Source organism: Brassica napus, chromosome C4 (assembly GCF_020379485.1).
Source record: "Brassica napus cultivar Da-Ae chromosome C4, Da-Ae, whole genome shotgun sequence".
Taxonomy (NCBI): Eukaryota; Viridiplantae; Streptophyta; class Magnoliopsida; order Brassicales; family Brassicaceae; genus Brassica; species Brassica napus.
This window is the reverse complement of record NC_063447.1, coordinates 5307317-5334985: the sequence shown is the minus strand read 5'-3', so window position 1 is coordinate 5334985 and position 27669 is coordinate 5307317. Positions and strand designations below refer to the sequence as shown.

Genomic DNA, 27669 nt, shown 5'->3' with positions numbered 1-27669 from the left:
TTATAATTTAAAATATAATTTCGGATTTATATGAGGCAGTTTCCGAAAAGAAATATTCAGATTTTTCATTTCCATTATTGATATCCTATAATTTAATATATATAGTTTGTAAAGAATACATAATTTAATTGAAAGATTGTTACATTTTTCGTTTATATGGTAGTATTAGAAAAGGAATGTTCAGAATATTTGTTTCCAATACTCGATTTTCTTAAAATTAGATGTATATACTATATGGTAAGTTAAGAATACAAATTAGAATTGAAATATTTGAATATTATTTCGTTTATGTGGTAGCTAAAAATATTAGGCATACAACATTAAGCCAAAATTAGTGGGAATATCATAGATTTAAGAATATTTTGTGGAGATAATGAAGATTGTGAATCTTTAGAAACGTAGAGCTAATTTAATATATGTTATTTACATAGTTGTTAAAATATATATTTTTTTAGGTAATCTTGAGTACAATCTTTTATCCCCAAAATATTTTGATAAATTAACTAACCATGCGTTAGCTAATAAAAATGATTAAATTAACTCCATAGGATAGTTATGGTTTGGTTTACATAAGAAAAAAAAGAAAAAAAATAGTCAACATATATTATAAGCTATGTTGATGTCAAAATAAAATATGTGGTAAATTAAGATTGGTAAAATATAAGCTAGCAAATTATAATTGTTTTACGAGCGTGATGAAAGTTAGATTTTGTAAAGGATTAATGATAAGTTATTTTATTGGATAATTGTAGCCGAATCCTATTTAGTTATAGTTGTTTTAGGAAATTGGTTTTCTTAAATAGGAAAAAGATAAAAAAAACACACTTAAAGATAGATCTATACATCAAACCCGGTTTGATGCGAACGAAGTGGTACAACCAGTGGTACAAAATAACAATATTGAGAATCCCCAAGTCATAAGCTTGGATAATGTTTGCTTGTTAGATGGATCTTGGACAGTCTCTGCCAATTTTAGTGGATGTAGATAGGTTTAGATGGACAGTGGTGGAAACATTCAGTTCATGGAGACAAGAAATTTTACTCGGCGCGAATCAGTCTTGCATTCGGAAGTAGAAGCACTGCGGTGGGCGATGGAGAATATGTTTCAACACTCAACATGTCAGAACTTTGGGACAGACTGTAAGGAGCTGATTGCAATGATAAAGGAACTTCATGCTTGGCCAAGCTTTGCTACGGAATTGAAGAGGATAGAGACAGTACAGATATGCTTCCCGGATTTCATCATGTTCCACGAGCGCGCAATCAAATTTCAGACTTTTTAGCTACGACTGCTAGATCCTTCCACATGGAGTTACATTTTATTGGTTGTTCTATTCCGGTCTGGTTACTCAGGTCACCTCGAGTTTGAGTAATAGAATGGCCGTTTGACGTCAAAAAGGAAAAAAAAAAGATAGATTTATACTATTAAAGCAGAATCTCTACTAGGATTCTGCCACTAATTTTCAACTTATTTACAATAGTATGCCTTTGCATTTAATTCTAATATACATATCTTTTATTCAAAATAGACAATTGAATATATCCTATATTTATGATAACTAATCTTTCCATATTTTTGTAAATGATAATAATTTTAATTTTTATGCAATCTATACTTTTTAATTTAATTTAAACATTTAATACTCTAACCGTTGGTTGTTATAATATAATAAGTTTTATCTGATGTATTTTTAAATTAAATGTAATTCTTTTCTAAATTGATGTTACATAAATTTTTTAAATATATGCGCTTACAAAACTAGCATTTCACATAAATCCTAATTAACAATTTACAATTATCTTTAAATTAATATTTAAAAACTTAATAAAGTTGATTTATCTAAAAAACCTATGATTAATAAGTTGACATTTTTATAATTTCTGTTTTTCAGTTTATTTCATCGAATATACAAAATATTTATCAAGTAGAAACGGGTTGAACAAATATTTTTTTTATCTCTATTATGAAGTAACAAACATGTTAATAATTTTATCATCAAAAATAATTTCACGCTTTGAAAGCGCGGATCAAAATCTAGTTTACTAATTAAATCAGTAGCAGTCCCTTGTAATATTTTGTAAATTTTAAAATTATTTTATATTTGTATTTTTGTTTTAATAGATTAAATAGTTACATTTTTTATTAAAGTGTATTTAAATAATAATAATAATAATAAAGTGGTCCAGCTAGGACTATATGAGAAAATATGAACATTCTCGGTTGCTTTTTAAAAGAATGAGTTTGTATTAGAGATCACAGCTATGTACGTCATCACAGTTTTTATGCATGGTTGCAGCTTTTTAAAGAATAAATTTGTATTAGAGATCACATCTATGTACGTCATCACAAATTTTATACACGGTTGGTGCCTAGTGACTTGTAAAAAATTTAAAGATTAATCGATAATTAGTTGAAAATTAATTTTCAAATAAATTATATATATATTTGAATAATTTCCGTAGAAAGTACATATATTAGTTATATATATATGCTATTATTTGAGAAGTGAATTTGCGTAGTTGTCATCTTCTCCATAAATTTAGGATAAATCATTAGTTTAATTAATATTATTATTTTAAATTTTATTTTAATATATATATTTATCATGATATTTAAGATAATTAATAAACATTAACATATTCTACTGATATACATATAATATTATTTTAAAAAATATATATTTAATATATATAATTATCATGATATTTAAAACATTTAATTAATAAATAGATATTAACAATTGATATTACCAATATCTACCGATATTACCATAATTATCGATGAATTTTATGTTTACCACTTTCATTATTTATCTTTACCACCTCAAAAAGAACATTTTAAAAAACATATTTTTCTTTAAATGGCAAAGGACTCTTATACTTTTGTTCTCTATATATATAATAAATAATTATATAAATAAATAAAAATTATAAAAAATATCAAAAAATATAAAAAATATTTTTTTATGTTTTCGAATTACAAATTTTCAAAATCGAACTTTTTTATAAATTTCTTTTTGATTTTTTTTCCAAAATTTCTTTTTGAAATCGAAAATTATGTTTGAACTTTTTTTTAATATTTTTTAAGTATTTATTTATATATTTATTAGAATCCTAAATTTCAAATTCTGAAAACCCCTCGACTGTAAACCCTAAGTGTAGATTAGTTAACCCTATGGGTATAAATGTATTTTACCTTTAATTAAAAGTGAGGGTAAAAGTGGTTAGTGTAAACATGAAAGTTGTACTATGAATGTGGTATTTGTGGCAATTTCCTCATAATTATGCTTATCTTATATTAATTTATGATTTTAATGAGTAATATTTTTATTGAAAATATTGATCCAAATATAAATTATGACAATATTAAAGCTAAAGCATCATTGAAAATATGTCGTAAATATAAATTATATAATTATGTTAAATAAACATTGAAAAAAATATATATATAAGCATGAAAACTAAGATTAAAACATTAAATAACACTAAAATTTTAACAAAAAATAAGTTTAATATAATAAAATAGAGAAATAATGTTATATAATTTATTATTTTGTCACACTGTTGATACTGGATTTTTTTTTCAGTCTACAAATACAATAAGTTTTTAATTTCAAATCTAAATTTCCTATTTACTACTATAGAAAAGATTTTGATCCAAAATATACATTTCATATATAAAACTATGAAACAAAAGAACATAATTTAATATTTTGATTACCAATATATATATTGAATATTTATAATTTATAGAATTTACTTTAAAATTGTATCTAATTAAATAAATTTTCATATACAAATAACTATTAGGATTAAAAATTGTTAGGAATATAGTCCGCAATAGATTTTGTGTTACAAAAAATCTTATATAGATTTTATAATATTAAAATAAAATGACTCTTTTGTGCACCAATAAAATGACTAGAAATTCATATGTGTCAAAGAATATAATATATACATAATAAATTTACTAAAACGCTATATAGCCCGAAAACATTTTTTTAAAATAAAATTATATACAACTAAGCATTAATTTTAGTAAAAGTAAATTATACATTCTTATAATATACATATGGAAATGTATTAAGTTAACTAACAAAATAAGTTGTATGAGATCTTGTGGTCGAATGGTAAAGAGACAGGTTTGTAAAATCTAACACATTTTAGATTCATTTCATCGGAATTAAACATTATTTTTGGACATCTACATGATATGAGCCATTGCTTTCATCTTATTTGTTGATTTGGAGAAAAAATATATTCGTAAGATATATTTAAAAAAAAAGATTAGTCTAGAACTTTTCATATGTCCATAATACCCTAAATTAATCTTTTAAAAAAAACAAGATAAGAAAACCTTATGGCTTTATAAAAATGCAAAAGTGTAAGTAAAACAATGATACATAATATGGAAGTCATGCAATGACAAACTTATCGAGACCTTTCTATGGATCATATGGTACATTTGGAAGGTACGCAATGACAAATTGTTCAATGGAAATAAGATATCACTGGTGGATACCCTTCAGCTAGCTGCCGTTAAAGCCGAGTGCGGGAGAAAAGAAAACTTACCTGAGAACGAAGAGGAAGAAGAGATCATACATACCCCGCCGTTTAGCTCAATTCTCCATGTGGACTCCCAACGCCCAACTTGTCAAATCGATTCATCATGGATCGATAATGGCAAGGATCAAATGGGAGTCATGAGATTTGGACGATAAGGATGTCGAAAGAACCTATCAGCCCTCTATGCCGAGATGGAAAGACTCGTTTGGGCGATCTCTTGCCTACGAGAGTTCCATTGTACCACGGTTCACATCGAAACAAATTGTTCCGACTTGGTGGACATGATAGATAGCCCTGCTGATTGGCCGACATTTGCTTCCGAGCTAGTCTCTTTCCGTCTTCTAAAAGACGCAGCATCGCCTACATATCCAAGACTAGGAATTTGTGTGCAGATTCTCTCGCTAAAGAGGCAAAGATCAACGATACTTTTTTCCATATAGATCAGACCCAGCCGGACAGAACATCTCTTCGGAACGACTCATATTTGCCTACCACTTGATATTAGAAGATGTGAGCCGACAAACAAATCTCTATAATATTATTTGAGAAGTAACTTTCCTATGTGTCGCTCTCACGTTAACTCTCACGACGGTTGATTACACTGATATCCCTACTGAATTAATTTACATTTAAAATACTATTATTTATTTTTTTATTTAGTTTCCTTTTAAAATATTTCCAAAAATATACAAATATAATAAAAAAAGGAAACTTTTTATAAAGTTAAAAAAATTGAAAAACGAAAATATATGTATATATAATATGATTTCATAAAAAAGGAAATTTCACAAAATAGTAATATTACATTTAAAAAATATTTTTAAGTAAATTAAAATATACTTTTGAATTAAATATAAATTTGTATATAATGTATTTTATTAAAAACAATTTACACAGACAATCTTGATATTAGAAAAAGAAATATTATATCCTTTTAAAAATTTTCCAAAAAATATACACATATTATAAAAAAGGAACTTTTTTATAAAGTTAAAAAAAAATTGAAAAACGAAAATATATGTACAAATAATACGATTTCATTAAAAAGGAAAGCTCACAAAATGGTAATATTACATTTAAAAAATATTTTTAAATAATATAAAATATAATTTTGAATTAATAAAATACTTTCTTTATATCTATATTTTCTTAGATGAAAAATATAAATGTGTATATAATGTGATTTCATTAAAAATAATTTACACAGATAATTTGATATTAGAAAAAAAAAATTATTTCTTTTAAGACATAATTTTAAACAATACAAATTTTTTTTTATAGATCTATCTATTTTCGTAGATGATTACATTAAACAATTAAAACTGATATATGTTTAATTGACAAAAAAAAAATTATAATTAGTAATATTGAAATGCTCTATTTATTTACAGAAAAAAATATCAATAAATTCTAATTTACTTATATAATATTATTTTCAAATACATTCACAATTTTGTTTACTGCTTATTTTTAAGAGATATTAAAAAAATTAAAAATAAATTTTAAAAATAAACATTGTTTGATCAAATAGTTACAAAATAGTTTAATGAGGTAGATGATGACAAAATTTTTTTTAATGAGCTAGATATATTATATTTTATCATTATTAAAGTTATTTGTTTTCTTAATATTAAATTCACTTTTAAATTTTATGTTTTTGTGTTTGTGGAACTTAATAGAACCATAATCAAAATACCAAAGCAAATCTGAATTCTTAGTTTTAAGATTATTTAAAATAAATTTCAGTTTCCATTAAACAAATCAAATGCATAAAGTTATTTAGAATTTATAAAATATTTTAATTATTGTAAATATTGATATGTGTTCATGAGCTTTCAAAAATATATCAACTACTTATGCATGTAACTTCCTATTGATCATCGCTTTATTTTCTAATATTTTTTAAAAAAAACATCAACATGTAATTTGATAAATATTATGAAAATACATGCACATTTAAACGATAAATAAAATTGATTTGATTTGACTTAATTATAATAAAATAATTATACTTGATTTTGAATTTGAAAGAATATATGTAACTCAATATACTCATAATATGAGTGACTCGATTAATCCAACTTATATCTAAAATCATGGAAATAACTACGATAAGAATGTATAATTTTATAAGAATAGTAATTTATTTTATAAATATAAATCATAAGACAACTCAGAACATATTAAAAATGAAATAAAATATTAATCACCTGTTACAGTTTAGTTCTTTAGTAAAATTAACATATATGCATGAGACTTTAGAATATTATCGTTATATTAATTTATGTAATTTGGAATAAGACACTTTAATTTTTTTTTCATTTTAATCACAATATATCTTAAGTTATACAGAAACTTCATAAAATATATTTACATATCTAAGACAACAACAACCTAAATGAAAATAAGAAATTAATCAGAATTTTAATATATAAAACAAAAAATATTACAGTTGAATTCAGAGATGCAATCTAATTTACCCAAATGATAACTAAATCGACTGAAAACAACAAAATCACTTAAATATAATATATATAAAATCATATGTATAATTAAAGTAATATAATATTATTAATATAAATTATAAATTAGTTTAAAATTAAAAGTAAATAGCAATCAATTAGTATAGTATATTTACTTTAGAAATATTTATATCCGTATATGAGCACGATAGAAATATATATATATACGGAAGTCATCGACAAGATAAGAAAGGTGGGTGGATTTAAATGTCATTTACAAACGACCCAAAGAGGAAAAACATTAATAGCCTCCTTGCCAACTTGCGCCTCAACTTGTAATTCTTTCCTTCCACGACAATGTTTACATATTTGTACTCATTATTATAATAATTAATCATCAGATATACTCAATTTGTTTCTTATTTTATCATTACTTTATTTTTGGTATATATTTAAAAGGTGTTAAAGAATAGTAACAACTTTTTTTTTCCTTGCAACTTGCATGGCTTTGTTTTTTTTTTCCTATAACAAGTTGGATTTTCTTACACCCAACTTGCGTTTTACGTGCGATCATACATTTATATATTGGTACTCAATGTTGAATTTGGTTTCACAAGCCTCAAAATCGTAACTAGTTTTAAAGCAAAAAAAAACAAATAGTAACTAGTTAATTACATAGTAACTTCTCATATTGCCTTTGGAAACTTTGAAAGAATGGTCTTTTCATCTTGTTTTTTTTTGACTGAGTCTTTTCATCTTGTTCATTGGATTCTTTGTATCAAACAAGGAGATTATATTATAAAGTTACTTTTTTTTATGTTTCTTACCCTGTTCTTCATGAGATAATATATAGGACAAGGAAAACACCAGGAGAGTAATAATTTTGACATTTGAAGTATTGTAACGGTTCACGCATTCCAAAAAATAAAAATAAAAAGACCCGAGGAAATTTTATTACTTTAGTGAATAAAAGTAGGATTAATTTTAATTTTGGTGGATAAAAACAAAACCATTTATGTATTAATGGAAATTGGTTGATAAATGACAAATTATTTGAAATTTTAAGTTATGAAATTAGGAGAAAATAATAATGATGTAATTAATCTCCTTTGCTAAATGCCAAATTTCAGTATTACATATGGCCATTTGCATAAATAAAATTTGTTAAATATCTACAGTAAAATTCAAGATAGATTACACATTGGTTCGAGTATATCCTGAATTGTTGTCATTCCCCTCAAGGATTGATATTGTATAACTAATGATTAGTACTTCAATTACAAAGACGAAGATAACTAGTGATGTATATTTTTGTACATTAATTTTAAGAGAGTGCAAACTATGTATGGTTACATACTTTACATTACATAGTTTTTTTTTTTGAACTTACTTTACATTACATAGTTATACTTTAATGTCTCTCTTATAAGATAAAAGAAAAGCGGATCATATGAAACAGCACATGGTTTTCCTGATTGCCCACACAAATTTCAGATCTCTTGATCCAGTATGTATATTAGTAATTATGCCAGTGACTATCTTTAATCAAATTGTTGGTGATATAATCGGAAATATCAAACAATACTCATTAGCTGAATCATTATATTGTTTCGTGCATGAAGAATATTACGAAGAAAAGATAAACTAAAATCAGTGTTTCGTTTATAATAAAGCTGCAATAGACTATACAAAAACGTTCATCAAAAAGAAATGGATTTAAGGGTAAACGAACATTTAACAAACCCTGAAACCCTAACTTCGAAAAACCAAAACCACTATTTTGTAGTTTCTAAAAATCCCGGACGATAGTTATTAACTAATCTACAGCCAAAACCCACCTAGAGAAAAAAGAAAGATGATAAATTTTGAAAGAGAGAATATAGAAATTTAAATATCATAGAAAACAAAACAAAATAACTAAACAAAAGTGATTACTATTATTTACGCTTGTTCTCGGCGAGTTTAGCCAGCGATTGCAAGTTGCAACGTACAATAGTATCTGCGAAGCTGCAAGTCTCTTCCTTATCGTTACCTGCCGGTACGTCAACGACGTATGACTCCACAACACGTGCCCTCTTTTTACCGTCCTCCGTCGACGAACACTCGTGCACCGTCGTCACCGACTTGTAGTTCTGAAGCCTGTGGTCTCCACCCACGACGCTGAAGCTGATGACAAGGCGATCGTCGTCCATGATCTCGAGTCTCTCTAAGCTGAACGTAGCGGGGATACCCGAGACAACTCGGACCTCTCTCACCGATCCAACCTCTCGGCCGTCTCCAACAGCCACATGGCAGCTCCTAACAAAATGTTTGTACGCTTGAGGGTGTTCAAAGCGACTGAGGATCGACCAGACGGCAGAAGCCGAAGCGTCCACGTCTTGCACCACGACGGAGAAGCACTGAGAGGGACTAACCACGTGGGTGTGGAATATCTCCACGTGCTCCGGCACATCAGCCATCCCACGCGTGAGGCTCACTTTATGAATCTGTTTGTGGTGGTGGTGATAGGAGCTGACGGTGGCGTTGGATGTTTCTGCGGCGGAGGAAGATCTTTGAAACTGTAGCGACGTTGGCATTTTTTGTATTTTCTTCTCTTACTATTCTATGGTTCTGTCTCTCTCTCTTAAAAGAAGAAAGAGGAATGGTTTGCTTCGTGAGGTTCTATGAGATGTTGTAATGAGATATTTCTATATATATAAATATAAGGAGGAGGGTGTAGAAATATAAATAATGCAAGTGTATGTGGACAATAGCCGGATGAAGAAAGAGAGAGGTTAGCTTGTGTGGGTTCGTCGGTTGTCCACTTGGGATTTGTTTGGAGTTTGTATTTTTACAAAAGACAGAAATTATCTCTCGGTGTTCAGAAAAAAGAAAAGAAAATATCTCTCATTATATAGACGGAACCGACCCAGTTCCCCACGAAAATCTATGGATAGTATAACCGGCATGATTAATAGGGAATTCTTACGGTAAGACTGGTTCTTAGTTTTTTTTAAGTTAAAAGTTAAGATAGTTTTTTAGAGCATCATTATCTCTAAAATCCATAAGGATTTCTTAAAATTTTTTTTTTTTTTTCTGATTACAAAAAAATATTAAAAAGTCAACCAATCGCAGACCGCCACGTGTCGGTGGGACGAACAGGGAAAAAAACCACCACAATCGTTTCTTCATTCGTAACTTTTGGAACCGATTATTGCCACTTTTATGGGATCTACGCCATTAGAAACTCCCTTATAATCTGCGATAATAGTGTTTTTATATTCCGCTAAGAATTTCATTCTAAAAACTTCCAATTAATCGTGCTATTTAGTTATTTGAATTTTGTTTTTACTTGGTTATTGACCGAGTTTTTTTTTTGGAACACTATTATTGACCGGGTTCATTAATACTTAGTACTGTACAGTACTTGTCATCACGAGGAATGGGAAATGCATGTAAGCATGTAAGCATGTAAGCATGCATGTAAGCCTGTACGCCTGCTTTTCACAAGTAGCCAAAAGTAATGCTTGCAAACTAAGTCTAGAAATATTAGAACCGATGAAACTTAATAATCCAGATGTTAAAACATGATCACTATGTGTCGAATTGGTTTAGCTCTACTTATTTTTGGTACGAATATATGATATCTTGGTGGTTCTAGGATATCAATGGAACCTTCTAACTGTACCGGCAATTTTTTTCCTGCAGGCCAAAGATAACTATTGCACTTTGAATATTCCAAGTTGGTGAAAGTAGCATGTCCTAAAAAAAAAAAAGTAGCATGTCCTGGGTCCATCACAATGATCTTTTCTCATCTTGGTATCAACTTGAGCTATTTGATAGTAGTAATCAGCTTTCTTTTCAACAAAGAAAATAACAGAATATTTGAGGAGTTAGATTGAAATCAACTAAGCAGTTGTTAAAAGTAACCAACTTAAAGTCAGCAAATATTTCGAATTAGACAATACTTTTTGGTGTGTTTCCTTCCACAAATTATATTCAAATCAAATGTAATAAATATTGCTCTTGAGTTTGAGTGGTGGGCATAATAGCAAAACACAATTTGGAAAATAATAAAGTGTTATTCAATGCACTGGATTTTCAGCAACTGGATAAGTACACCTATACAAATTCCCAACTAGTCCTAGTTGTTAGATCAAATACGAATAAGCGAGCAATTTGAACTACTAACTGAATCTAACATTTCATAAAATAAGAAGAAAACGTTTACAAATTGCAGTTTTTTGTTCTGTCCTCGATGTAAAGATTGCTCATCTTATAAGCTTCCGGGTTAGGTAACACTTACATTAAAAACATATCCTTCATAAATCATAGATCACATGACGTGGAAAATGTGTATTTCCTTTTCTGAATATTCTGCCGAATAATACCACTATATTTACATCCATGACAATCAATTTTGCACACTAGCGGTAATAAGAAAAATAAATAAATTCAAAATTTCCCTCTTTCCTTGTCTGTTCTTCATAAATTACATGACCGTACAAATCAGTGTTTCTTTGTTTAGACCGAGAGTGGGATGGAGTAATGATGATCTAGTGAAGAAATAAAGGCATAAAGCAGAGAATGATAAACGATGATGAAGTTTGGGGTTGTACCGACAATCAATCTCAAAGTAATGCGTCAGACGAATCTTGAAAGCATCGTTGGATAGAAACGTAACAGACATCTTGTGCAATGTATATTCAGCACAAAGTAAATATATGTGTTCATGTATTTGACAGAACTGCCTCCTCTTTCAACCAAAAAATATCCTCTAGGATTATGGTAAGGATACTTCAATCATTTTGATATTATTTTACAAAAGACGTACGATGTATTGTAGTACGTATGATGAATGAAAGACCCGGTCAAAAATATGTAATAAAAAATTGTTGAAAATAATTCCCCAGTTAAGTTATACTACCACTAGAAAAAAAATGCATCTATAATTTCCAACTTGATGAAAATTTCAACTAGTGTTCAGATAACAACAATGCAAAGAAAAACTCAACTTCGATGAGGATTTCAATCACCTCACAACGTGATATACACAGTACCGGTCCTGGGGTAAAGCTGGTAAAGCACCAGCTTTAGGCGCCACCAAAAATATAGATATTTAGGGGCAGTCGTTTCTGAAAAAACAAGCTGTGGTCTAGTGGTTGTTAGCGACATTCTACCTCTGTCTCGCCCTGGGTTCGACGCCTTTATGTCCCTTTTTATTAATATGTTTTGTGTATATGGACCAAACAGGGCCGGTCATGGGCAAAGCCTAACGAAACATTGGCCTTAGGCCCCCAAAAATTTTGGAAAAAATTACATAGAAAAAAACCCCCAAAATTTTTTTTTTAGACCCCCAGACATGACGGGCCGGGCCTGGATATACAAGATAACAAAAATAACACTACAAAAAAGTCTACATTGATAGCAGATTGTTATAACACGTTTTACTGAACTGTTATCGTAGATGATTTAGAAATTTCCGTATTTATATAATAGCGTTAGATAAACGCTATGATAGAAAATAACATAAATAGCACTTAAATAATGCTATTTTGAAAATTAAGTGAGGGGGAAGACAAAATTATTAATTCCACCAATACTTTGCTGGAAAGTAGACTTAAGCGTCAAAAACATTATTTAAGCGGCTTCAGTAATATGCTATCAAAACCATATAATAACATTTTTCTAACGTTAAAAAGCTATTTGAACCCCTAAACTCTAAACATGGTTTTAAGCCCTAAACTCTAAAGAAAACCCTTAAAACTTTAATCTTTTTCATATTATAACTTCAAATCTTAAAATTAAACTCAAAATTAATCTGTTTAATCTTAAACTATAATTTCCTAAACACAAATCTTTAATCAAAATCTATATCCTATAAATTTCAAATCAAACTATTAAAATTTAACTACAAATCTTATATCTAGTCTCTGTTATTTTCCAACTTTAATACAAAATACTAAACTTTAATCTTAAATCTAATATTCCAACATCCAAACCTTCCTTAAATCACAAAACTAAACTTAACTCTTAATCATATTTTTTTTATAAACCATAAAATCGATATTTAAAACTTTCCAAGTCTATCTTATAGGCAATGGCTACAAACCTTATAGCATACTCCAAACCCTAAACTCCAAAACTTAACCTCAAACCACATACAACATTTCAAACCCCATACACTACAAATCTTAAACCATAAATTTTAAATAGAATATAATTCCTCTACAAACCTTATATCATACTTCAAACCCTAAACCCCAAAACTTATCCTCAAACCACCTACAATACTTCAAACCCTACAAACCATATAGTGCTGTTGACGATGGCAGAGAGAGAGAGAGTGACGACGGTGGCGAGGACGGCAGATGGTTGCGAGGGTGGAGGAGGACAGCATATGGTGGCGAGTTTGGATTGGCGATGGCGGCTGAAGCTTTATGAAGGTGGCGATGGCGGCTGAAGCGTCTAGATTTAGATTTAGGTTTAGATTTAGTTAATCAATTGATTTAGTTAATCAATTGATTTAGTTAGGTTTACATTAATTAATTGGTTAGTTAAGAGTAGAGTAGTAATATACTTATGTATTATTGGTTTAGTGTTGTAAACCAAAATTTATTGTAAACTAAATTTAATTTATAAGTAAAATTTATTTTATTTTAAATTATAAAGCAAATTTGATTTAATTTTTAATTAGTTTATTTTTAATTATAATTATTTTTAGTTTATCGAAGGACTTATAATAGCACGAAAGTAGTGCTAATAGTTAAGTTAATAATATCATCTAAGTATTGCTATCATATCTGAACATTTCATAGTGTTAAAAAAATGTTATCGTAGAGGGGATACCTATGATTGCTGCCGTATACATAGCATTTACGAATTCGCTATCAAACATCTAATATAGCATATTTCTCGCGCTAACAATATACATATTTATGTAATGTAGCTGAAAAATTTATTAAAATGAGAAGTTGTCCAAAAGAGTTGCACCTCATTCTTATGCAGAAGAGGGACACATTGTCAAAGACGAAGTGTGGAGGAGCAATAACTAAATCCCATACACACCAATTGTTTTGATAGTTAATTTAACAGTTTGCCAACTTGTTTTCTTTATTATTCAACAGGCTATTAAGATCTTCAAGAATCGGCAAGAAAAACGATTTTGAAGACCAAATGAGAATAATAAAACCCATTCTAATAATATAGAAATAAGAGATAATCTCCCATTTGCGCTTTCAAACATCCAATTTGCTTTTTGTGGAAAATGCAGATAGATGTAATATATTAATATACTTGTTTTCTTACCTCATTGCTTATGCTATCTAAGACAGTCTGAGGAAATTTTGAAGACCGTATGCACCACTCTTGATTTATCCAATATAAATTTATATGAGAACTATTAAATTAAGCAAAGCAATCGATCGGAGACATCTAGTTTTTTTTTTGAATAATCATGCAAAAGTCAATAAATTCTCTACGCAATGTCACATTAGTCCCTTTGATAAAAACTGGATATGAGAACATAATTACAGAAGAAACCAACCACTTATATCCAAAGTTCAAATATCAAACTTTATTCTTAAATAAATATATTAAACTTTATACTGTATAGCTTATATGTATGATATTGTCTTATGCTCACTGCCATTTCCCGTTAGCCATTCATCTAAGGTCTCCTTTTCCGGGCCCAGTCCAATTCCAAAAGTATCAGCTTAGTTAAGTCCCTCACTTCCTCTTTTACTTCCAGTTACTCTTTAATACACTAGAAGCTTTTCAAGGGAAACTTATTCATCATCTTGTTTTACCTGACCAGGAGCAGATCTCAAATTTGTATTCTCAACTCTCAAGTGCACAAACTTCAAATTCATCTGACATTGTAGTAACCGAGCCACATACAGTGGAAGGAGAGCCAGTTTGGTGCTGACGTGTCGATCAACTCTGATTTCGGCTGGATCCAGCCCTTCCTTATTGCTTCGGCATCAAGTCATTATCATTTGTGTTTAGTTTGGGCTATTTTGGACTCATCAAAACTCAAGTCAATTAAAAAAAAACAGGAAGCTATGGGCTTTGGTCCCATAGTATTAATTAGATTTTACAAAACATTATAGGTTTAGGTAAACATTCTCTTATAGATTTGTCCTAAATAAACTTTTTTTTGCTAAATTGTAAATATCATATAAATGAAAGAAAGATTTTGCAATCTTAAGTTTGAGTCATCTTAGCAAAAAGAAATAAAAACAAGATGAATCACCAATTAAACCTACAAGAACCTATTTATCTCAACCACATGGACATAAGATATCTAAAGTGCTTCCTGCCTTTCCTTGCTGAGATAATGTTTCTCAACTCCTTATCAATGCAGTAGAAGATTGAAACAGGAGAGAGTGAGATGTGATTATGTATCAGGTTGTTTCTTTGCTTCAATAAATGGAAAATCGTAGCTTGAGAAGCTAGTTTCCTAAGAAGCTTTAGCTCTGGTGTCGCAGCTGCTCGGATCCAAGATAGTAGTTCGGACCAGTCCGAGAAGCTCGCCAAAGGGGGGTGGCATCTGCTGAAGACTACACTCCAGACATCTTGGGTGTACTCGCATCTCAGGAACAGGTGATCACTTGTCTCCACTTCTCTTGAACAGAACGGGCAGTCCGTTGTCACCGTCATTCCCCATGAAGCAAGCCTGTTTCGTGTTGGTAATCTATCATAGTTTGCAAGCCACATCGTAAAGGAATGCTTGGGAACTGCCCCTTTGAACCAGACCACATCGCACCAGTCTACTTCCTCCTGCTTTGGCCTGAGCATCTCCCACGTGGTTGATGACCTGAAAGAGTGAGAAGGGGTATCACCAGCAACCCATTCATATATATCATCAATGTCAGGGTTAAGAGGTAGAGAAATAGTTGTAATGAGTGTGAAGTTCCACTTCCTGATCCGATCTTGGATGTGGCAGAGACCAAGAGGAACCTTGAATGGCATCAGCAACTATAGCTTCTCTTCTAATACGGAGGGCTCTCGGGCCCGAGGGGCCAATAAATTCGATCAGCTGGCCCAAAGGCGACCATACATCGAACCAAAACCTAGCAGTCTGCCCATTTCCTAGAGAGATTTTGAAGAACCGAAGCGCTAGCGGGCGGAGCTCGAGAAGTCTCTTCCAGGCCTACGAATCAGTGGGAGAAGGCTGGTTCCAGACAGTGAAATTCCGTAGTCCCAAACCTCCCTCTTGCTTAGGCAAGCAAACTGTTGACCAAGCTATTTTTGCAATACCGCGTTTATCAATGCTTCGATTCCGAAGATAACAGTTTTAGCAGTTGCGTTCTTCCGGCAAACGAGAGGGTCCTAAATAAACTTAATATTCTGCACTTCATGAATATATACAACGTTAACATGCACTTTCATAAACTAAACCGTTAAAAGACACTCTCAACTCTTTATGATCATGGTTGTTATTTGTGTAAGTTTGCTTATTCCATGCATGCATATATAACTTGTTATATGCATGATATTTAGTTTATATCGAGTTTATGGCTTAACATTTAAAAAATGAAAAAAAAATTCTTTCTTTAACATATGTGTAAAAACCTAAAATGTTTTTTTTTTTTTGAAAAAGGGCTTTCTATTTAAGACATAAAGAAAATTACAAAAGATTCAGCCTAGCTAGGCATTGTTTCGGGCCACACCCATTGATACAAACCCAAAAAGATATTACACTAGCCCATTTACCATATAAATGAACCACAATTGATAATCTGTCCCCGAAGCCCAAAGCGCTGGAAACAATTGAAGAGGTTGGAAGTAACGAAGAAGATCACCGATGCCAGTAACAGAAGATTGATGCGGAGAGGCGAGGGGAGGAGGGTCTGAGAGAAGCGATTTTAGTCTTTATGTATAACTCAATGGAGGAGACGATTGAGTCTATCGATCGGAAGTTGTTTATGTGAAGTCGAGCATTCCGTTCAGTCTACAGTGAGTAGATCACGATTTGCCAGACGAAGAGACAAAGCAGTTTTGTATGTCGCGGTCCCGGATTAGATCGAAGGTCGATGAGTGTTTGGTCCCAGTTTTGAGAAGGGATGAGGCCACACCGAGTGCCAAGTCGGTTCCAAATCTGCCAGGGGAATGGGCATTGGAAGAAGAGGTGGCTTCTACTTTCAGTTCCCGAGTTGCATAGCAAGCATGTTGGCGGCGTGTTTAAACCGCAAGACAGGAGCCTGTCTCTAGTTAGGCACCGGTTGAGTACAAATAACCATGCGAGGAAGGCATGCTTAGGAGTGTTTCTTGAGCACCAGACCGTCTTACTCCATGGAACAATGGTGTTATGCTGCTTCAGTTCGTTGTATACTGTTGAGGTAGAGAAAGTGGTGTTTTTGGAGCCATTAACTACCCACTCATATCTGTCCTCCTCCTCAGTGAGAGTAAGTGTAGAGATGTATACCTGAAGAAGTAATTGTTCCTCTGATCTAGCTGGTGGGAGGATCCAGTTGCCATTGGTATTGAGGCTAGAGAGTGTTGATGTTCGAGATATGCCCAGACGAGAAGTAGGAGGGAGGTTCAAGTAATCTGATATACATCCAAAATCGCTCCAATTGTCACTCCAGAATCTGCTGGTTCGTCCATTCCCTATTGCCATTCTCAACCAAGGATATAATATATGCCGTAACCTGAGCAGTCGCTTCACTAACCAAGAATGGTTGTTGTTTTCTTTGATTGTCCAGAAGTTAGATAAACTGCCCGAGAGAATGTTATCGACGAACCAAGCCACCCATATGGAACCTGAGGTGAAGAAAAGCATCCAGATCATTTTGATCGAGGATGCCTTATTCCAACTGACCAAATCACGGACCCCCAATCCTCCTTCTTCTTCGGAGCGTGTGATTTCAACCCAAGATACCCTTGCCGAGTGGTGACCCTCCATTGTTCCTTTCCAGAGGTAAGCTCCACACATAGAATTTATAAACTTAATACAGAATTTTGGAAGCGTGAAAGTTGCTGACCAAAAGTTGGTGATTCCAGATATCATTATGTTTATCAGAAGCAGCCTCCCTGCAAAGGACAAGCAACGGGCGCTCCAGGAGTTCAATTTGCCTTTAACACTTTGAATCAGCGGATCACAATTAGCCATTGAAAGCTTCCTTGTGCATAGAGGAACTCCCAAGTATCTGATGGGAAGAGAGCCGTGCGAGAGGCCTGTTTCTTGCTTGATGGAGTCAATTTCATGCTGCGACAGGCCACAAGTGAAGAAACTAGTTTTGGAGAGGCTGATTCCCAGACCTCACTTAGCTTCAAAATTTCGAAGGACCTCAAGCACTCATTTGAACGACTGGGCAGAACCATATGTGAATATGAGAAGATCATCTGCGAAGCATAAGTGGGTTGACCTTGATGCATTACATTTTGGATGATATCCGAAGTCTCCACGCTGGGCCGCTTGGTTGAGGAGGATCGAGAGACAATTCATGGCAATAACAAAGAGATAAGGAGATAGGGGATCTCCTTGTCTCAGCCCCTTCTTGCTTTTGAAATACCCTTGTACTGTCCCATTATAGCCAATGCAGAATGATGGAGTGCAGACACAAGCTTAAAGCCATCTGATGAAGAGAGTCGGAGTGTTGATGGCAGCTAGACACGAGAAGATGAATTCCCAGCTGATGGTATCGAAAGCTTTGGTGATGTCAACCTTCAGCGCAATCCTTTTAGGGCCTCTGTTCCTGTGATAACCGTTGACAACTTCTGCTGCTAGGACAGTGTTTTCAACGAGGAGACTACCTTGTACAAAAGCTTTTTGGTTGGGGAGAATAAGCTCAGGAAGAATGGGCTTCAGCCGGTGAACAAGCAACTTGGAGATCACCTTGTAGAGCGTATTGCCACATGAAATTGGTCGGAAATCAGTTATTGCAGATGCTCCTTGTCTTTTTGGGACCAGACTTAGTATGGTGGCGTTTATTGCTGCTGGTAGGAAACTTGAGGTGAAAAATTGGCTGACAGAGCTGAGTACTTCAAGACCTAGAAGAGACCAAGCTGATTTGAAGAAGCATGAAGTAAAGCCATCGGGGCCAGGAGCTTTGTTGGTGTTTAGCTTCCTCGGAACTCTGGTTATCTCATCGGCAGGGGAAGTTTAATCATGGCTTGGGAGGCAGTCTCTGGACAGCGATAAGTTAGTATGTTCTGGACCCATGACAGAGGCGTAGCTTGGAACGGGAGCATTGATGGGCTGAGGAGAGATTCAAAATGGGATATAGCGTGAAGGCCCATTGCGTGAGGGTCAGAGATGATGTCTCCCGAAGGAAGACTGAAGCCCCTGATAGAGTTAAATGAGGCTCTAACTTGGACTAAGCGGTGAAAATAGACGGTGTTTAGGTCCCCCTCTCGCAGCCAGTTCACTCTTGATTTCTGTTTGAAGTAAGACTCCTCTATTTGTCTCAGGAAATACCATTTATCATGCAGTTCCTGCTCCTGCTGGAACAGTTCTTCCGACGGATTGGTCAATGCCTCCACCTGCACAGCTTGCAACAAAAGGTTAGTTTCTCTCACTCTCTCTTGTATGTTTGAAAAAATTTCTCTATTTAGAAGTTTTAAAGCTCCTTTTATCTTTCTTATTTTGTAGCAAAGAGAAGAGAGATTCCAAGCATAGCCACCAGCCTGATTCCAAGCAACCTCAAGGGTGTTTAGGAAGTTGTGGTGTTTGGTGAGATAGTTGAAGAATTTGAAAGGACGGGTGCCGGCTATGGGTAAAGGGATGGAGAGGTCTAGGAGACAGGGGCAGTGATCGGATATGTTAGGAGGGAGAAAAGCTGCTTGGCTATTAGGGAAATGGGAGATCCATTGATAGTTCACAAGCAGTCTGTCCAGCTTTTCTGATGTCGGGTTTGAAGGGCTTTTGTTGGACCAGGTGAAGAGCAGACCCGTGAACCTTAGATCAAAGAGTCCAAGCTGAGTTAAGACATTCTTCAGAGAGACCATTGGCAAAGAGAGGCTGTTTACTGCCGGTGAAGAATGCTCAGCAGGGTGGATGATTTGATTAAAATTTCCACCTATCACCCATGGGCCAGAGTCGAGATCCAGCGAGGCTTGGATATTTAGCAGGTCCACACACAAATCTTGTCTTTCCTCATTCTCATTAGAGGCATATATTGCTGTGAAAAAGAACTTCTGACTGTTTGCAATTTTAACTTCACAGGTAAGAGACTGACGGGATTGATTGAGTAGGCGCACACTAGCTGGTGACTTCCAAATTAATAATATTCTTCCATCAGGACCGCTTTGGTGATTAGAACAGTAGTTCCAACCAGGAGAGATCTGGGACATGACATGAGATAATTGTGGTTCTTTTATGTGGGTTTCAAGAAGGGCGCCAAAAATAGGTTTGTTTAAAAAAGCCATTCCAATAAAAACCTGAAATGTTGTTTATGATATACTAAGGAGTATACAATAATGTCATGTCTACTCAATATTCCGATAAATACATAAGTGGTAACTTGTGTGAGATTATATTTGTTAGGGTGTTATAATCTTTTTCCACTGATTACTCAAAAATTAAAAAAGTCATGACAACTTTTGTATCTTCTGGTAATGTCGAAGTTATGATTCATCCCCGTCGGAATTCACTTTACCCTCTAACTTTTCTGCTCACCTAACAACTTGTAATTTCATGCTGCTTTTTTTCTTTTTTTCTACGTTTTATTTCAGTTAACTTCTCCAAATTAATTTCATGGTCTAATAGAGACAGGTGGTAGCGGATTCAACTTGATCATAGAACACACTGAATCTATATCTCATCTCAAGTTTCAAATATACAATGTTACATGAAGGAGTAATAGTAGTTATTAATGAAGCAATGTAATATCTGTTAGTGCAAGATGACACCACAATATGAGTAACACAGAAGGTAAATCAAGAGACAAAATAGATACAAGCAACCAACTGTTGCTTTATTAGAAATTGCCTAAACAATCTATTACAAGACTTGCTTATCAGATTTACACAGCCTGTTAACACCCTAACAGCTGCTACTGAAAGATTCCTAATCTACCCAAACTTGTCTCTCTGTCGTCAGTACTTCAGCAACTGCTTCAGCACGACCCATGAACACCCCTAAGGGATTTTCACCCTTCCTCTATAATAATAGCCAGTGTCTTATGGAATACAGATGACTTCATAGCTATTTTATAGTGATCTCACGTTCCTGAAACCCTAGCCTCCAAGGAACATGAATATGGACAACTTCCATATCAATAAGTACACTTTCCTTTTTTTGAAATGCACTTATTCCTTAAGGCATAAACTTGCTCCCCAAGTTTATCTCTTACCTTTTCTCCACGGTATAAACTTGCTCCTCAAGTTTATCCCACGCCAGCTCAGCATCTTGCGTCCACATGGTCTCTACCACTCCGCATGCCTCCTGGTTCACTCTCTGACACACACCGCCCCAGCAACTACTTCAACGACTACGTCAAGACATAAACCCTCAGTTTATCCTTCTCCATCTCAGCATATCTTGCATCCACATGGTAACCCACCACTCTGCATGCCTTATGTAGTAACAACTAATGCATCCAGCATCAGTGACTTCGTCGCCTAGTTAGTCACGTAAGACTATTGACATCTACAAGCTCCACTTGCATCTTCAATCTCCCCCTTTTAGCTTTGTGTGCCGATCAAGCACAATATCCTTTTGGTTCAACAACCACGTTTCCTCACCTGGAAACTTCCACACTTGATATATCATTCTCCCCCACGAGAGTTGCACTATCTTCATCTTCTATAATAGATATACTTTTCTCCCCCACGAGATAAGCACCATCTACTTCAGAACGCCCATCACCATGCTCTTGTCCCCCACGAGATATGCACTCCTTGGACCAGAACGTCATCACTTCTCCCCCTGCTTGATTGCATACTAAGAAAAAACACAGATGCTTAGATGTCAATACAAACATCACAGACACACCCGTCTGCTTCTTCATGCATACTACATCAGGCTCTGACGCATCCGCTGAACTACTTCTCGAACTACCTCTCGAATCACTCCTTGTCTTGGCTCTTTAGGCTTGAGCTTCTTCCCCTCTGCTGTAAATATGATAGGCTCCTCCCACCCAGTCTTCACAGCTATCCACGCATCATCACTGATTCCTTGAACCAACATCTTCATGCGCACCTTCCACTGACCATACCGGCCATCCTTCAACATGATTGTCTTCTGCATAGAACAATCGTGTCCATCTTCACCTTCAGGATCACACCAGTAACTTAGATGACCCGCTCTGATACCACTTGTTAGTGCAAGATGACACCACAATATGAGTAATACAGAAGGTAAATCAAGAGACAAAATAGATACAAGCAACCAACTGTTGCTTTATTAGAAATCGCCTAAACAATCTATTACAAGACTTGCTTATCAGCTTTACACAGCCTGTTAACACCCTAACAGCTGCTACTGAAAGATTCCTAATCTACCCAAACTTGTCTCTCTGTCGTCAGTACTTCAGTAACTGCTTCAGCACGACCCAATAACACCCCTAAGGGATTTTCACCCTTCCTCTATAAAGATAGTCAGTGTCTTATGGAATACAGATGACTCCATAGCTCTTTTATAGTGATCTCACGTTCCTGAAACCCTAGACTCCAAGGAACATGAATATGGACAACTTCCATATCAATAAGTACACTTTCCTTTTCTTGAAATGCACTTATTCCTTAAGGCGTAAACTTGCTCCCCAAGTTTATCTCTTGCCTTTTCTCCACGGTATAAACTTGCTCCTCAAGTTTATCCCACGCCAGCTCAGCATCTTGCGTCCACATGGTCTCTACCACTCCGCATGCCTCCTGGTTCACTCTCTGACACACACCGCCTCAGCAACTACTTCAACGACTACGTCAAGACATAAACCCTCAGTTTATCCTTCTCCATCTCAGCATATCTTGCATTCACATGGTAACCCACCACTCCGCATGCCTTATGTAGTAACGACTAATGCATCCAGCATCAGTGACTTCGTCGCCTAGTTAGTCACGGAAGACTATTGACATCTTTAAGCTCCACTTGCATCTTCAATATCCGGTCGAAAGACACCATATGAAAAGAAAATAGAATTAGGCTAGCTAAGTTTAGAGCATCAATATTCATCATGTTGTTGAACCTCGATTTGACTCTGCCTATATTACGCCAAAAAAGTCTTATGTTAACGATCACTTAATTTCCAGGCTTATCTATAGAAACTAATATACGTTTAGCTCAACAACCATTTGGCACAAACGAGCATGAAGATTAAAAAAAAAAATTTCGTCATACTCTTTAGCACTGATTAATTTGGTACTATAATGTCAAAAGAATACATCAACATTCGAGAAAAATAAACCTGTGTGGTTCAATTCAAGTCTAACTCAGGAGTAAACCAAGTGCCTCTATTACCAAAAAGAAAAACAGTTGAATATGACAGGAAAACTATTATGTTTTTTTTCTTTTGAGCTCCTAACACACGGGCAAATCAGCCGGAGGCTCCTCAATTGTCTCTAATAGTCCCTTCCCGTTCTCAACCAAGAAAGCCATGGCTAGTCCCCAAGATATATGTGCATCTAGATGACAATGCATTATCCAAACCCCTGTTTTCAATCATAAGTACACACAATTAGTTTCATTAATAATGTTGATAAATTACTCAACATATAATTTAAACTATTTTTTTTTGTAAATTTAATGTTTGTTTACCAGGGTTATCTGCGACAAATCTGATGACAGCCCAACCATTAACAGGTACACCAACAGTATTTCTAAGAGGCGGATCTTCAAGGTTGAATTTCGCGGTATCTTTCTTGGGGTTGAAGTTACCAAAACCCTCGGCAACAATGTAGAAATCGTAACCATGTAGATGAATAGGATGGTTCTCGGGAGTTACTATACCAGTATCTTGAAGAACAATCTGAACCCTTGACCCATACTTGAGCTTGTACAGCTTGGTCCCTCTATCAGGTTGGTAGAGAGATCGACTTATGTTGCTACCAGTGTAATCAAATTTCACCGGAGGCTTCGCCGGAAAATCTGTTGTAAACACTCCATGAATACTATGGTGGTGAGCTTGAAGGAGAGAGTAGTTACTAGGAAGAGCAAACGAAACATTGTTCATCGATGCAGTGAAGCGTGTACCGTTAAGACCTTGACATCTTCTTGACCTAAAATTCTTAGGACAATTGTTGAGACCGAGTCCGATGGTTATAAAAAGATTCTCGTCGAGTTCTGTCGGAACCTCGGCTTTTCTTAGTGATTTGAAGCTTTGGCTGAAACGTGTGACCGTGTTTGTGTCGTTGTAAGCAGGGAGCAGAGGCATGATTGGTTTGATGGAAATACCCTTCTTGGCTCCGCCGATGCAGCAAGGGGCGGATTTGTATTGAAGGATTGCTGTTGTGGTTGTGTTGCCAAACGGTACGTTTTGTGCGCTTTGGTAAGCTCTTGCGGCCATGTAATAGCGGTTGGGTGGTTGGTCACCGGTTATGAGGGCGTCGGTGGTTTGGCCGGGACCGAGAACAATGACGTTGGTGGTGAAGGGTTTTAGGTAAGACGCGTCAGCTCCGACCACCGTGAACTTATGGTTAGCCACCGTGAAAAATAACGGTTGGTTCAGTGCGGAGTTTATTACACGTAGTAGTATGGTCTCACCAACATTTATGGGTACTATTGTCGTATCTGCATGAAAAATATCATAAAAAGTTGATTTATTATTTACTTATTTGGGTCTTTTGGGGTGTTGCTTTTGTTTTTTCTCTACAAAATATTTATTTGAAAAATGTACACACCAAAATTCAGTTATGACTGTTGGGAAAATGGGAAAGAATTAAAAAAAAATAGTGTATGAATTTGTTTGGACTATTTTTTTTTCCTTTCTTTAATCATCCGCATTACTAAAATTAATTTGGTGCAAAAGGTAAAATCAAATTTGAAATAGCTAAACAAAGAAGAGTAAAACCTTGAGAAGAGCACTTATAGAGATCGCCGGGTTGACCATCGATGGTGTAAGCGTCGGAGATATTCGGAGCAGCTCCGGTTCGTATCGATTCTCCCAACACATCAACCGGGTTTGCGTCCCACCATTCACCTTTAATAATCATAATACAAAAATTAAAATCATTTTATATGGAATCAAAATCAGATAATAATATTAACAAACTCCATTAAATTGATTATGCATGATGATGAATTGAAATTTACCGAGGAGGAGTGGGACGTTGCGGTGAGGGGTTGGGAATGGGTGAGACGAACCAGCCGAAGGAAGGACGAGGAGTGAACCGTAGACTGTAGCTCTGAGCCACGAACTATGAGCATGCCACCAAAGTGTACCTTCTTGTCCTTGAATTGTAAACCGGTATATATAGCTGGATCCCGGTCTGATTGGACATTGAGTAACAAATTCCGGTCCGTCAGCCCAACCGGTTCGCATTTGTCTCACACCGTGCCTGTATCCACACGTTTCAGTATCAGTAAACCAACGATGCAATCATAACGGTACGTGAGTTTGATTTATTCGTATTTTTATACCAGTGGATTGTTACGTTGTACCGAGCCCGGTTAATGACTTTGACAACAAGAGTGTCACCGTTATTGATTACAAGTTGCGGACCGGGGAAAATTCCGTTGACCGTAATGCTGTTGTGTGTTTCACATAGTCTCTTCACTTTCGTTGCTTGTATCTGCATATATATGACTATGTATGTAAGCATACATCTCATTAACATTTATTAAAACGTTTCAATAATTGAACTGCAATCCTCCTACGATGAACTCGTGGTGGTGTGCTTTACTGGCTTCTGCCATGGGATTGAAGAGGACAGCGAAAGAGATGAAACAGAAGAAGCTCTTAATGATCTTCATTGTTGAGATTCTTACAAAATTCTGTTACAGCGAGAGACTTTAGAGATGAAAAGTATGGAAGAAAAGAGAATGTGTTGTGGGAATTAGTTATATAGGGAGACAGACAATACGTTTTTAAACTTGGTGGATAGTTTCTCTAGCTAGTTTATTGTTTTCTTGGATAGATCAGTTGAATTGTAACAAAAGTAAATGTTGTTATGCGGTTGGAAAATTAGGTTTTGATATTGAAGACCAGAACTTGGTTCAACACTAGAAAGAGTAGTCGCACCCACTGGGGCATAGAAGAACAAAATAATGACCGAGTTAAACAAAAATATGAAAAAGGTGATTACGTCTCTTGAATTCTTGGTTAACACGCTTTTTTATTGACTTTGGATGTAACATACCATAGTGTTTGGAGACTTATTAAATGGATCAAAATATTTGGAGATGTCGACAATGGGTTGCCAACAAAATTTAAGTACGCAATGTTGTGAACTCTATCTAAAGATCGAAACTCATTTGGCTAATGTAATTAACTTGCATGCACCAATATATAGTACTATTGTCATTGAATTAATTTGTATATATTCAGCAGAACTGGACAATTTCAATTGGCCTTATCCTTAGCTCCTACCAAGTAAGGGTTTGCATGTGGTCTTTCCAAAACTGGATACCTTATGGATCATTTTGGCTAATTAATATTTACGGCAGTTATTGTTATCATTGGATCTTGATATAAATTGGTTATCCAGTTTGGACTGTTAGGTCTTGGGATGGGATAAGAAAACCGTATAACATTATTGGGTACATATTATATAGATTATGAACTCTATTTGAAAATCAGTTTCATGTTCACATATAACTTGCATATGTAAACAAATATATATGTATGTTAAATCAAAGAAGGAACATGTGTTCAGACAGATTTTAGAAATATCATTACTTTATCGTTATGTGGTCTCCTACATTCATCAGTATAATACCTAAACAGAGACGAATTAAGCGCATGCCCAAGCCTTCTGTATTTTACTTTTTGTTTATCATTTCAAATTTCTTTTATCAACGAGTTTTTTAAGTACTTAAAAAAATCAATACACTAAAACAACTTCGAGCTGATTAAACCATTCGAAGATTATTTGGGAATATTTACATCTTGATCTAAATAGGGTAAATATTTACATCTTAGATCTAAATTCAAAGATTATTTGGGAAAAAAGTCCATTGACGTTTGGGCAAAAGTTGATAACCATTCTCATTTATATCATGATACACTCAATTATATATAAAAATACAAAGCCTTTATTATGAGTTAAACCGTAACATCATTTCATGGAGACTTGTATAAATATCATTATAAAGCAAAAATTAAAAATAAAATTGTTGTCAATTTTAAAACAGACAGACTATCTTGAAGCTTAAGTAAAAATTATAATCGTTTGTTAATGTTAAAAAGGTAAAAATGTTTGGAGGTAAACATGATGATTAGTCTAACTGCCTAATACACCATTTGTTTCAACCTCTATATTATATCGTAACAATAATACATTTTATTTAACAAAATCTAGCTAGCCTCGATACCTATATGCTGTAAAGAGAATCCTTTAAACAGTTTTTTCGTATTTCTCTATATTATAAAATGTCATCTGAGAATTATCTTCTACATGAATATTTGGACAGATTTATTAGAACATACTTGAGATCTTGTTAGAAAATGATTGTTTTTCAAAAGCAATTTTTCCTGTTAACATTTATATGTATAACAAAACATAATATCTTTGCTTTCCTAGCAATACTAATATGATATTTGATCAAATGTATAAACCC

The 27669-nt window shown here is 34.0% G+C and overlaps 4 protein-coding genes across 4 annotated transcripts; all 4 read right to left on the bottom strand.

Moving 5' to 3' along the window:
* Positions 1 to 8668: 8668 nt before the first annotated feature.
* Positions 8669 to 9885, bottom strand: LOC106450920 (abscisic acid receptor PYL6). Its single transcript, XM_013892733.3, has one exon. It carries the CDS (start codon positions 9602 to 9604, stop codon positions 8966 to 8968), a length of 639 nt encoding a protein of 212 aa, XP_013748187.2. The 5' UTR covers positions 9605 to 9885; the 3' UTR covers positions 8669 to 8965.
* A 5399-nt stretch (positions 9886 to 15284) lies between these two features.
* On the bottom strand, positions 15285 to 15980 carry LOC106453401. The gene has a single exon (XM_013895651.1). It carries the CDS (start codon positions 15978 to 15980, stop codon positions 15285 to 15287), a length of 696 nt encoding a protein of 231 aa, XP_013751105.1.
* A 982-nt stretch (positions 15981 to 16962) lies between these two features.
* On the bottom strand, positions 16963 to 17916 carry LOC106453402. Its single transcript, XM_013895652.1, has one exon. It carries the CDS (start codon positions 17914 to 17916, stop codon positions 16963 to 16965), a length of 954 nt encoding a protein of 317 aa, XP_013751106.1.
* A 5378-nt stretch (positions 17917 to 23294) lies between these two features.
* LOC106454622 (laccase-5) lies at positions 23295 to 26111 on the bottom strand. The gene is made up of 6 exons (XM_013896734.3): positions 25768 to 26111; positions 25531 to 25682; positions 25204 to 25448; positions 24962 to 25090; positions 23710 to 24681; positions 23295 to 23603 (listed from the first exon to the last, which is right to left on the bottom strand). Exons 1-6 carry the CDS (start codon positions 25861 to 25863, stop codon positions 23473 to 23475), a joined length of 1725 nt encoding a protein of 574 aa, XP_013752188.2. The 5' UTR covers positions 25864 to 26111; the 3' UTR covers positions 23295 to 23472.
* Between the last annotated feature and the right edge of the window lie 1558 nt (positions 26112 to 27669).